This window comes from Takifugu flavidus, chromosome 18 (genome assembly GCF_003711565.1).
Source record: "Takifugu flavidus isolate HTHZ2018 chromosome 18, ASM371156v2, whole genome shotgun sequence".
Taxonomy (NCBI): domain Eukaryota; kingdom Metazoa; phylum Chordata; class Actinopteri; order Tetraodontiformes; family Tetraodontidae; genus Takifugu; species Takifugu flavidus.
In genome coordinates, this window is record NC_079537.1 from 4,823,879 (window position 1) to 4,837,411 (window position 13,533).

General features: G+C 48.1%; 1 protein-coding gene across 1 annotated transcript in view; it reads right to left on the bottom strand.

The window, feature by feature from the left end:
- Positions 1–2,841: 2,841 nt before the first annotated feature.
- Positions 2,842–13,533, bottom strand: part of LOC130514847 (alpha-1,6-mannosylglycoprotein 6-beta-N-acetylglucosaminyltransferase B-like) — a 36,653-nt gene continuing 25,961 nt past the window's right edge. The window contains exons 9-17 of the mRNA XM_057014664.1: positions 11,599–11,730; positions 10,064–10,197; positions 9,459–9,589; positions 8,026–8,181; positions 7,736–7,882; positions 7,543–7,659; positions 5,027–5,101; positions 3,633–3,898; positions 2,842–3,502 (exon numbers count right to left, since the gene is read on the bottom strand). Of these exons, the coding sequence (XP_056870644.1) occupies positions 3,304–3,502; positions 3,633–3,898; positions 5,027–5,101; positions 7,543–7,659; positions 7,736–7,882; positions 8,026–8,181; positions 9,459–9,589; positions 10,064–10,197; positions 11,599–11,730 (1,357 nt within the window). The 3' untranslated portion in view covers positions 2,842–3,303. The remainder of the gene's footprint in view (positions 3,503–3,632; positions 3,899–5,026; positions 5,102–7,542; positions 7,660–7,735; positions 7,883–8,025; positions 8,182–9,458; positions 9,590–10,063; positions 10,198–11,598; positions 11,731–13,533) is intronic.

A 13,533-nucleotide genomic window follows, 5' to 3' on the forward strand; every position in this document is an offset into this window, starting at 1 on the left:
ACATTATTATTGTGCTGAAATGGGTTTTGTGCGCCACAAACTCGTGCACGCAGCGAGCTCCACGGTGACACGCACTTCTCAGAACACACACGCACGTTTGCTTCGCTGCCAAACAGCCGCAAGGCAACAACGGAGGAGTCTCAAATGTACCGTATTCATGTAAAGCGTGGTTAATTGGTCATAACGAAGACGGGAGGACGGGGAGATGTCAAGGTGGAGATCTGTAAGCCAAGATGAATGAGGACGCTGGATCCAGGGGGGGTCAAAGGACAGAGCGAAACATGCGAAACGGGAGGAGGGGGGGCACGGAGATATTTTTATTCTTCCCCTGGAAGAATAAGGTGCAGAGGTGAGGAGGAGGAGGAGGAGGCGCAGCTGATCCTGTAAATCCAGACAGACAGCGAAACAGAAGCAGCAGAGCACACGTGGAGAGGTGTCCTGACGAATCTTTTCTTATTTTCAGGCGTTAAAAAAAAGTAGCTGTGAAGACTAATGCTAATTATAACCCTTAAAATGGCAGTAACAGGACGATTCGGTCTGTTATAGCACCGTGCACCTGTGTGAATGCGCAAAGCTCCGGGGACTGAAGGGGCTTATTATTAGGAGCGCCTTGGCGCTTCATCGCAACATTAGAAAAGTGTAAGGAGGGGCTCCTTCTGCAAACAGGAAGCGTTCTTCATCACATGCCAGCGGGGTTCGGAGAGAACATCTCTGAGGGGGTGTGATCAAAAGCCACCCGCGGCTTTAGCCGGTTCACATCATCCTCCTGATATCAGAGCTGTTTGGCGAGATGCTGCACTGGGCCCAAAGTGTGAGCGAACCCAACCACAGCCTGCTCACCCGTCTGGAAAAAAGATAACAGATGTATCTGCTGTTGCACCAGCAGACCAGACTGCAGAGCAGCTTTAGTTTTTCACCCCTCCAGGCTGTCAGACTACTGATCTCATCCTCTTTACCCTTGAAAAGTTTCTTCCTGTGACGAGATGTTTTTACTTTGTTTTTTTTGTGAGTTTAGAATCCTGTGTGATCGGTGCTCTTAGTGCCTGGCGCAGGTTGAGGCTGACGCAGACAGTTTGAATTTTTACACATCGAGACATTTATGTATGAAACAATGACAGTAATGGTGATTCAGAAAAATGGAGCGCCTGAGTCGAACCCACACAGCTGCAGAAAGAATATCATGAAACTTATTATAATCCGCCTGGTGAGGAGCCAGCTGGTAGCTAAAAAACCCGCTATAACCTGTAAATCTTTATATTCCTAATAGCTTATGTGCTCAGGCGGCATAGCAAGACAAATATGAAGGGCAGGAGGTCCAAGAGAGCCGAGGCTCCAGCTCTTCCACGGTGTCTTCCACCTGCCCTCTCTTCAGTTTCAGCACCAGAAATCCTGTTCTCCTTGTAACCATGGTGATGACTCGCCGGCAGCTCGCTGCTTTGTTCCACATGTTACCGTTGGGCTGTTGTGTTTGGCTCCAGAGCTAATGTGTGTTGGCTCACGCCTGGACTGCCAGTGCCTACGCATGCCTGCGAGCTCAGCTTCCACGCTCCGGCCCAACCACCATCTGCCTGCACCAGTCCTCTGTTTGCATGCCATCGTACCCCAAGGGCAGCTCATCGGCGGGACGGATCGGTACAGGTTCGAAAACTGTAATGATACAGTTGAAAGGAAAGAGGAGTTGAGTTTAAAAAGAGAGAAAAATAGCACAAAAGGGCTTTCTTTTTATCTTTATAGTCTAATTTATCCCTGGACACGCACATAAAAGGCTTTTGTCTTTGGGTTCTGTGGATCAGGTGGCAGCTGAATATCAGTCCAGGTATAATAAATGGATGGGGAGGGGGGGCATATTGTGAAAGGATCCACATGATCGGTCAAACCAACACCAGATTCATCATTCCATTAAAAAATAAAAAAAAAAACCTGCCAAGTTGCAACTGTCTCATTAAAATCCTCTTATCCTCCTGGGGGGACTCCGACTGGAGCGCAGCGGCAGCATCTCCCTCGGCCCTGTGGGGCATCATACAGGACATGTGTGGCTCAGGTGGCACGAAGGTTGCTGGTTTAAGCCTCACATGATACGTGCAACCGGTTACCGCAGCGGCATCTATGGTCCAGGATCGGCTATTGCCTTTGAACTTTGAGAGGTCAAAGGTGACTAAAACAGGGCTGTGTAATCGGGGATCTAATGAGAAGCGGCTAAAGATATTGAGCACAATAGCTCTGAAGTGTTGTGGCTGAGGGGCTGATGTGGCCGCTCCATAAAGGCTCGGCGTGTTGACCTGTCCTTCAGCAAGAACCTGGACCTCAAGAACCGCTACTGCTGTCCCAGGAAACTGTCACGCTTTCATATCGACGTTTATTGAGCTTTTATTGAAGGTCTGTCCTCTTGTAGCCTGGTTTGGGAACCTTGCCCGCAGGAGAAAAACACACTCAATCAATGAGTTAGGTGGGCTGGTAGACTTATTGGAGTGTCTCAACCCAGCTTGTTGGCTCTGTTCCTGACCCAGCAGACCCGGCTTGGTCTGGCAGGGGGGAACGGCTGCCAGCCCTTGCAGAGTGAATTCAATATTGTGATTTTGATCTGAGAACAAGTGGAGTCATTCTGCGGCTAATCCCTGAGCAGAAGGCTGATATCTGTCTGTGTTACTCTCACAGTGATGCCTGCTTTGACACGAAGATTATAAAACACTCAGGCTGCCTTCTGAGAGGCTGAAACAGTTCTTATAAAACCGGCAAGAAAGCTATTTTTCAAACATTTCTTGTTTTTTTTACTTCACTTCAAGACAACGGTGGAGACCTTTTGCCTGCCGGAGGCGAGAAAGTCAATGACTGCAGCACTGATTGGATCACTTTCTTTATTAAACAACACATATGTATAAATATATCATTACAGAACATGGAAAATAGCACTGCACACCTCAACAAATGGCTCTGGTGCATCTAGTACAAATATCAAACTAGATGTGACTGTACAGATCAACGCAACACAAAGTCAACACACTTGTGAAATTCGAGCATCTGTCACTTTTTACCGTTTTTCCTTTAAATCATGTTTCTTCAGCATCCGGTAGAGTAAAGCAGTCCTGACGCAAACATGTAAACGGGTACACGGGCTTCAAACGTGCCTGTTTTAGAGCACGATCATGCACGTCCCTGAGAGGTTTGACAATCTCGCCCACTTTGGCAGCCAGATCTTGATCGGAGGTAAGGGAACAGGGTCGCTGTTCAGACCTTTCAGCAGCTGTCTTCAGGTACACCGCGGCACCCGAGGGAGCTCGTCTCCAACCGCCGGCCCCCTGCTGGTCATAAGCAGTCCCTGCACAGCGCCACCTGGCCGTTCCGATAGTCCCTGCAGGGACAAAGGCGCCGGTATTTGATGCTGGAGCCGGCGCAGCTGAACAGCAGCGGGTCCTGCTGAAGGCCGCACTCAGCTTGCTCCGCCGAGAAGGCCGGGAGAAGGTGGTTCATCTCGGAGTCCAGACCTTCACACGGGAAGTCCAGCCTGGAGGCAAAGAAGAAGAATGTCCGTTAGAGTTCCGACGCACGACACGCCAAAAGAGTCTCCAGGTCTATCAAACGCTACTGGATCATCCAACAAAATGTGCGGCATCATCAAACGTTTCAGGCCGTACGCGTTGAAGGCCTCTCTGATGTTGATGAAGCGGAACAAGGCGGGCTCGCAGAACAGCTCCGCGTTCTGGCACGCCTCCACGCACGACTGGCCCTCCAGCGAGGCCACGAGGCGCAGCGCGCTGAGCGGCGGCCACGATGGGAAGTCGCTGGCGTTGGAGGCCCAGGCGAGGACGCTGGAGTTCGGCTGGGGGACGAAGGGACCAGAGGGACTCCAGGTCCCGGAGGCATTTACTGGAGGAAAGGGAGCTTCAGGAGAGCAAAAGTCCTGCGTGGTGCAAAGGAAAAAATGAGCCAAAACGGTGATATTTGACTGACTGCAAAACAAACGTGTGTGTGTGTGTGTGTGCGCACACACTCTGTTTGAGCAATGCTAAAAAGTTTTCCTTTATTTTTTTTATATCACGTTTTGTCAACAATCACAAATCACACCTGACGGCTGCAGCAACACCTGAAACATAGAAATTGATGCTTTCGTCGCGAAAATGTGCCGACATCATTATTAGTTGCTATTTTTGGCTGCACAGCTGCCGCAGCAACAGCAGCTTGTCTCCTGATTGATTGTGAGATAGCCGCGCCTGAAGTCCATGTTTATACATGACCATTATTTTTCTCATTGGTTCCCGTTCCCCCGGAACCATCATTGAGAAAAATTAGTCACGGTGATAGTCCATTATGCTTCCAGCTGGTCCCCGCTAAGAATTTAATAGCTGCCCCTGGCAGAGAAAGACGGGAATAAATACCGCGGCCAAGCAATGGAAAAACCTCCGGAAAGGTTGCTGGGAAAAAAAGTTTAATAACGGCTTTCTTTCATTGGCCAGATTAATGGTTATTCACCACCTTTGATATCCACCTTTGAAATCAATTGAAGAGAAATAAAAATGCTAAAATAATTCCTGTAATCAGCTCTGAAAAGATGCTGAGATACTACAAAGCTTTTGGTTTACAATGTCCGGTCCCAGTAGAGCATTAAAAGCCATTAAAGGGTCAGAGTGCAATGTATTTAATAACCTGCTGTCTGAAAATTAAACTGACCGTCATTCACCCGGAAGCAGCATATTTATATTAGCTCTAGGTCGATGCTGCTCCTCGTCTCCACTACAGTTGTCAACAGGAAAACTCATTTGAGTTTCTTTGGACCATTTGTCAGATATAATTTATCGTTCCTGCAGAACGAGCACTAAATTTCAAATTCCGGTGCCAATTTCAAAACAAACAAACAACAAAACTGGAGAGACTTGGCAGCCATCGGACCTTTGGGGGCATTGTTGGTGTTTGATTGTGCACCATGTCCGACGCAAAGCCAAACGTTTCATCTTGTGATTCTAGGGTCATTTGATGTTGCTAGGCAACATATGAACCCTCACAATAACCTCATCACCTTATTACCACCCACCTGATTTTGAATGTAGGCGTGGAGTCTTTCCAGCATCCCCTCGCACGTGTACTCGTAGGGCAGGTACGGCTCCACCTGGACGGACAGATGGACAAACGGGGGAGGGGAGGGGAGGGTAAATACGCACGTGTCCACAGTAAAAGCATCACTTTTATGGGACCTGAAAATTTATTAGTTCATCGAGGCTAACAGAGTCATTAGCGTAATTTGGGAGAGGCTTATATCATTTCGGGGGTGGGGGGGCAGAGGCTCAGGGGTTCTCGGGGGGCAGGTTATCACCCCCATTCAGCCCCGTCGCTCACTCACTCACTCGCTTTTTACCACAACACGATACATTTAAATTCAGTCACAGCTGACGGCGACAGCCCGCCGAACCCCCCCGCGAGAAAGACGCTGTAGTTTTATATCTGGACGCGACACATTCTCAGTCCCTAAACTCAGATTTCATTGTTTGTTATCGAGCTTTTAAAGTGATAAATGGTTCCTCGCGGTGTTGTGTTTCTTTTAGCGCTCTCTTATTACTTTATTTCATCCGAGTTTAATGAAATGCATCTAGCACATCATCAGCTATTCAGCTATGCAATTTGCCTTTTGGGCATCTTTATATAATAGAATCCGAGGCGGGAGAGAAAAGAATAAAGGTTTCACCGAGGACGAGGAGAGCGCAGGGGCGGGAAAACGTTTCTGCGAAACGACTTGGGGATACAGGCGATTAACACTAACGCTGGGGCTCGGCCACGGAGGTCCGAGCGAGCGTGGTCGCCTTCTGCCATCATGGATGGAATGAAAGGAGCTCCGCGTGCGCTCGCTCCCCCGCTCAGGTCCAGAACGCTGCCCAGACCAGGATGTGGCAGATGTTGCAGATATTTCATAGCTGCTCCAACAGCTGCCCGGCTGCACGCTCTGCTGACCCGCAGCCAGTAAGTGCTGTGTTTACAGAGCTCTTTGTGACATTCTACTGCAATTATGGTCAGACACACTGCAAACAAACCTTTTCCAATTGGAACTGTGCTCTGCCCTCCAATGTCTGTCCACGGAGCAGCCGCATTGCAATCGACGGAGCGTCATAATGACGAGTCAATATCGGGCTAACTGAAGAGCACTGCTCGACCTCCAGGGGAGCCAAGCTGGAGCTCCGCAAACGCTAACTGACCAGAGGTCCACAGGTCAGTGCAGTCAGCGGGCTTTTGAGTTCACAACGATACAGGAATCAAATAAAACGGGTTTATAGAAGGCTGATTGCTGTTCATAGCTTCACAGTCCTGAAAATAAGTGTGCAGCCGGGGTAAGTCAGCTATGCTGGAAGACCTGCAGCTAATACTTTCATCATTTCTTCAAAACTCTCAAGGCAAGAAATTTGTATAGTGTCTCTGTTGTGCAGCTGCTGTTACAATCTTCTAGGTCTTAATCTTATTGCAGGATTAAAAGTAAGAAAAATGCTAGTAAACACATTCTGGAGGCAATACCTAGTTAGATGTGATGATACATAGTTTAGAAATATAGTTTTTAGACATTAACTATTAACAAATAGCATTGTGCAAGTGTTTTAGCCTGAAAAAGTGGCTTTTTCATATAAAAGGTTTTGCTCTTCGTCTGATTTCACATCAAATAAGATGTGGAGACAGACACACACGGTCCCGCCCAAAATCTGTCGCCCCACGAGGACCCGAACTTGACAAAATGGAGCTTTTTCCCTTTAGTTTTCAGCGCTGCAAACACACTCCTGATGGCTCGTGACGGCTGTGATTCACGGCGATTACAGCCACATTTTCCTGCCACAGCTCGTAACACACAAAATGTCGGGGAAATTTTGAAGGTCCAGCCAAAGCATCACTGAAATGAGAGAAAAACCTTGTCTTGTCAGGCATTTCATCAGGTCACACTGACCTAAATCTAAGCTCTTCAATATATATATATATACATATATATATGCATACATACATATATATATATATATATATATATATATATATATATATATATATCCAGAGCTCTATGCCAATAACAGCTCAGTCGTCACTTGGCAGATTCTGGAGTTCTGAATGAAGCACCCCCAAATCCACTTTCCACCATTCATCAGAACCTTGAATGGTCCTCCTCTCTGCCTTCACCAGCAGGAAAGCACGTCTCGTTGGCCCACCTGGCACGCAGCGGCGCGCACGGCTGTGTGCTCGCTGGGACAGTTTGAGCACAGCGTGATTGATTAACACAGTCAGCTGTAGACACATGCTCGCCGCCTGTGGCGCCGGCCATTGAGGAAACGCCACGTAAACCCAGGTGTGTATTCACATGTGTGTATTAACTAAGCCTCTTAATATTTCAGGCAATTAAGGGCGCAGAAAGGGAGCCGCCGGCGCCCTTTGCTGTGCTGGCAGATGACATGATTAACAGCTTTATTGAAGATGACGGTCCAGGCGCTTGAAGCGGTTCAGAGCAAATTACTGTCACCGTCACTGACCCTGAAGGACCAGGATGTGGGGCGGTCCTTGTGTTGAAGGACAACAACAGAAACTCACGTCGATCCTCATGATCTCCCGGATCGCCGCGTCAAACTCCTCTGAGTTGTTGAAGTCCACCGTGTAGACGTGCGGCCTGCCGACGTGCTGCTCTGCGTACGGGTGTTGGGAGGACACCTGAGGGACCAGAGAGGATCGTGATCACTCGGATGAACGACGCCGCGTCTGATGTGAGTGGATGTGGGGCGATTACCTTTCTGGAGGTGGGCTTCCCTCTGAAGAACTCGTGATTCAGCGAGCTGTGAGGGGGGTTGAACTTGGGCTGCAGGAAGATGCAGCCATTGGCGATGGCCTCTAAAGGGGCGGGGCCTTCATAGGGGAAGCCGAATCCAATAAACAGCTGGACAAAGGAAAACAAATATAAAGCAGGAAAACTTGAGTTTGAGCCACTTGATTCAAGCAAGTGGATAAATAACTTGTAATTATTATCATAAAGGTAATCTTCATCACTGAACCCCCGAAGGTCGCGCTCATGCCTCCCACCTTGGCCCTCCGGAGCAGCTGCTGTAGCTCGGCCTGCGCTAGCAGGCCGTGGTTCTTGACAAAAGCGGGCACTTCGGGCGGGCGCTGCGTCTCGAAGTATACGGTCCCGTGGATCTCCATGTAGCGATGCAGAGTGGTCAGGAAGGTCGCCTTCCCCTGTTCAGCGAGAGAGGGCAGGTAGTACGAGGGTGATTTGTTCTGAAAGTGCTCGCAGGTTGGAGCTAGGAAATGCTGCCCTTTTCTAGCAGGAACCATTACAAATGCTCACGTAGTGACAGCTAAACGCTGGAGGGGAAAGTAAAAGAAGGAGTAGATCAGCTCAGAAATTCAAGAAAAGACAGGTTTCGGGGGCACGTTCGCCCTGGCGCCGTCATCGTGGCGAGTGGTGATGATTGTGAACTTCTTCGGGAGACTTCAGTCAACTTTGAAAATGTCACATCCCATATTTCCAGCGAATTCATTTTTATTCATATCCTCCAGCCATCGTAAAATACGAGTATTATTCCTGATCTTGAGGCATTTAAATCACTTTGAGAGATAAAAATCACCCTCTCGCAGTAAAGCCGCTAAAATCTCCTCCGATAATGAAACACGTTTGGATTATTGCCCCAGTTAATTAAAAACCTTCTCAACTTCATTAATTTGTTTTTTCCACTGCGTTTAAATGAAGCTCTTTGCAATATTATAGAACGAAAATGATTTCATTATGAGGTATGGGCTCGAATCCACGCAACGGAAATGGGGTTGAGAACAAACTGAAGGCAAGAAAAAGGGTTTAGAACTACTTACATGCAGCTGTGCGGGTCCGCCATTGAGGGATGATAAACAGAGAACAGATACAAGGTGAGAACAAGGAAAGATTCTCTCAGAGGAGCTTTTCAAGACCCTAAACCCTCCAGTCACCCTCCACGCAGCTTCATGCATCATCTGGAGGGACTCAAACACTTTCACAACACAACACTCTGACGGAGCTCTCGCACTATAAAGGAGGGATCCAGCGCTGGCGCCGGCCCGGCCAACAACACCTCGAGGGAGCGCGCTTCAAAAGAAACAAACGAGCGAGGAACCGCGCGAGGATCTCCAGGAGAAAATGTACTCCAAACAGAAAAAAACCCCACTCGTTCCACTGGAGCTTCACACTTCAGACCAGATTCCTGGAGGAGAGGCCCCGTTTGAAGAGCGTCTGATGGGTTTTTCTACAGTTTACACTGTGAAGTCTGTCAAGCCTCCGTGCGTTTCAACCCTCTTCCCGCTTTATTCCCACGCCAACCAGCCTGAGCGGCGGGGGAATCGTTACCGTGACTCATTCACGTGTCCGTCGGGGCTGCCGTCGGAATCTGCCCGTCCGCTTTTGTCCACGTCGTCACACGACCAGTTCATTCGAAATGTTTTTAAATGAAACGCTCTTGAAATAAACCGTCGCGGAAACTGACCTTCCACATGCTGGCTTCCTTCCCGTACACGACGGCCATATTGTTCAGTTTGTTCCTCTGGATGGCGAGGCGCTCCGTCTCGTTCAGCTCCTCCGCAACGAAACCCATGAAAGAGTTATCGGGAGTGTGCGCTGCCAGAGACAGTGGCGGGAAAAGGTCATTCATGGAGATGCTGCCGATCTCCAACCAGCAGAGCAGAATCATCCCCACGTGCATCGTTCAATAGGCAATTCTGATAAATATTGATACATTCAAATGCAGCTAAATAAGCTTTTTTCCTGTTCTGCGTTGGGTCACACCTGTTAGCTTCAGTGCTAAGCAGAAAAGCAACTCCCCTTCTCAACGGCTTTGCTGTAAGAGCTTTCGGACAATGGGAAACGGCTCTTGCGTCACAAAAAAACACCGTGAATGAGAACAGGCGAGCAGCTTGGGGGGGGGGGGCATTAGGGAGGGAGGAAAGAATGTATTTTTATCTGAAAATCTCAAATCTGAGCTGAAAAGGTGTTCGCATTAGGCGCGGGCCCTAAGGAGCAGCTCAAGCCGTGATGAAATGACTGTTACATACAGTGTGATTGTATGTCGTAGAAAATGGTGAGATCACATACGGAACATGGTCATGTACTGCTGGCCGTGCAGGTTCCAGTAGCCCCAGTTGGTCCTGTAGCCGTGCAGGGTGGCGTACTCCTCGTGGTTGTAGGCGGGCTCTGTGCCGAAGGTGTCAATCACGCGGATGTGGCACCTGGGACGACATAAATAGGCTGAGCTAAAATAAGAACAAAGACGGTCTCTGAAATCTAAGAGACCGAGAGAGAGAAAATAATTCTCTCCGCTGAGTAAGAGCGTGTGCATGCGTGAGTGTGTGTGTCTGCGTGTGTGTGTCTGTGTGTCAGCATAACTGTAACACATACAAAACCCCTTTGGAAATAGGATGTACACATACGAACGTTTTGTAGAGCACGTTACAAACGTGGGACGGCAGGCTGGTGCCGCATCGCCTCAAAGGTGATGGTTCAAATCCCCGCAGGGGTCCAGAGGCTTTTCTGTGTGTTCTCCCTATGTCTGAGTGGGTTCTCTCCAGTACTCTGGCTCCCTCCCACAAATATATGGATGGATGGATGGACGGACGGACGGCGGGACGAATGGAGGAATGACCATTTGAATCACAGTGTTCATTCACTGAGCTTTATTTCTACATCAAAATAGGAACACGCTTCTGAATCCCTTGTCGATCGTGGCCTTGGCTCACAGCACCAGCACAGCCGCGCTCGCTTCAGAGCCGTTGGGTCAGCACTTTATCAGCAGTGCATATTTATCCACACTGGGAATTTTAAAATCAATTGGTGCAGTTTTTTAAAGCTGCGACCTGCATTGTTAATTGCTGCCAGGGCTGTAGCGGTAATTAAAGTATTGGTGCATCGCTGGAAAAGGAAGCCGAGGAGAGCCGGTCAATCCGCTGACCTTGGACTCCGAGCCGGTCCAGCTCTCTGCCAGGGCCTCGTTTAGGATAATTTACAATGCAACGGAACGGGAAAGATTTATCACGCTGGTTAATGAATGCATCACCATCCGGCTCCTTCACACAGAGAATCGAATGAAAAATAAAGGTTGTTCTTTCCCCCTTTTATTGTGGATATGCCCTCAACTCCCAGAGTGACAGTCAAATCTGTTTATGCTGTTGACTTTCTGGATTTGTTCCCATGACTCCAGGACCCAGAGAGGTAAAAAAACAACATTAGAAACTAGTAAAAATAAATAAATAAATAAAACCCAGAAAAGAGCCAGAGGATGCTGCATCGCATTATTTCATCATTTATAAATACAGCAGCTTTTTATTATGGTGCATAAATGCGCATGAGCTAAATCAATCATTCCAGGCAGACAGCCCTCCTCTGTGTGGCGTGGAGAAAATACCTGATTGATCGCTGTGGAAAAGAGGCCAAATTGGATCCCCCTCCAAGGGGAGAATTTTGCTGATGCGGGGTAAATCTACAGGCCTGTGACTGAAGCCAGCCAATAAGCCAATAGTGGAGCGTTTCATCAGAAAGGCTACTGGTGACTCAAAGGGGGTTCAAGGCACAACCGCTCGATGTGGGCAAGAAAAGCCGAGGGGGCATGTCTGGATTTAAAAAACAGGACTCACTTGTATTTCCTCAGCGACAGGCCCATGTGCTGCTTCATCTGCTGCAGGCCGTGGTAGTCCGTGTAGATGAGGTCAAAGGGCAGAGAGCCCGTCAGAGGACAGCTCCCTCGTCCTGGGGGGACCCCCAAAAACCTGCAGGAGGGTGAGAGGTGCTGATCAGCGAGAGGGTTAAGGTTACTCAACGTGACGTGGACCCTCTAAGCTGCACTCGCACCCTCTCAGGCTACGTCTGCACCGCCAGCTTGAATCAGCCGTGTCTTTTTCGGACGTACTGGGACTGGATTATCAGTTCTGATTTGAGCTCAGAACTGCGCAACTGCTGGAGACTAGATTATACATATATATTCCTTACGCAGCTTCAGGTCACGGACGTGTCTGTAAGTGGAGTGCTGCTAATTTGCTAATTCAGGCTCGAATGGAGAGCCTTCATTGACCACGAGTACAGCAAAAAACACAAGCTGAAAATCCATTTAGATAATCCGGTGACTTCTGCGGTTCTGCCTCGATTTCAATGAAAACGGGACTGGAGTTGACTCGGGGAAAAGAGGCAGAAGGCAGGAAGAACGACAGTGCTGGGAAACGTGGCGGCTCCTTTCAAATAACTCAGAATTTGACGCGGTCGCTCCGTCTCACCAGGGAGTGACCCAGTTTATTCGCATGTGTTGCAATAATAGAAAGCTTATTATCTGAGGCGTGCTATACACTGGAATCAAATAATTTCATAAAAGATGCAAATAGACGGCTGGTTGCTTTATTAATGACCAATCTGGATTTTTCAGGGGGCTACGCTAACTGTGCTATTTCATAAAGAGTGCCACAGCGGTCCATTTCACTTGCAAGGTTTTGAGATTTGAAATGAAGCCCCTCGTCCTGATTTTGGGAGAAATCTTCAAGTGTGTCTGTTTCTGTTTCTCTCATAAGATGTTAAATTTTATAAGATCCAAAGAGCTTCTAGTGCTACTTCAATGTGTGTGATCTTGTACTTGCTACATACTCAGTAGGAAAATCCTAATTCGACATTTTTGGGAAGTGAAGACACTTTGGCTGGTCCTCACGACTTCAAAGGGCAGACTGAGGGTTAAGAAGGTTTTAGGGTTGAGATTCGAATTCTATGTAGGTTCGAGTCAAGGTAAGGGGGTGGTTGGGCTTAATGTAAAGGGATGGGGAATGCATTAAGCCTATGAAAGTCCTCACAAAGATAGAAAAACAAAGGTTAAGGGTTAGCGCACGTAAATGTGATTTTGCCCGAGAAACGCCAAGTAGGATCTGTAAGAATTCAACCAATTTTCCCGCAGTATGTCACTTAAGTTGAAAATTGAATAAAGGTTTGAGAAATTTACTCTAATTTCCAGTCAATGTGGGAAAAACAGAAGATTTAAGTCTTTTTAGCGTCACAGTAACTACATTCTGAAATCCTTTCCAGCAGTCATAAAAGAACCATGACCACACACTCCATCTTTCTGTCACTACCTGCCTCAGACACACATTCTGCACAATCTAAACCACACACACACACACACACACACACACACACACACACACCTGCAGAACAAGAGCCGATCGATCTTTCCTTAGACTGAACATATTTAGTCAGCGGTGCAGCCTTGTGGAAACAGAAATGGCTTCCAGTTCCCCTACAGCGGATGGGATAATGAGGAAGAGCTTGTCAGCTTTAAGATGCAGTCACACGCGCACGCAAACTGCACACTCTGCACAGGCTACGCACAAAACAGCCTGGAGCACACCTCGCTGAAGCTCCTGTTTTCTTTATTGTGAAGTATGCAGTCAGGTGAACGTCGGATGAGATGGAAATGGGCCAAGGAGAGAAAGACAAAGTTACAGAGGCATGAAGATAAAAAAGGCAGACAGACAGACAGACAGACAGACAGACAGACAGACAGACAGACAGACAGACAGACAGACAGACAGACAGAC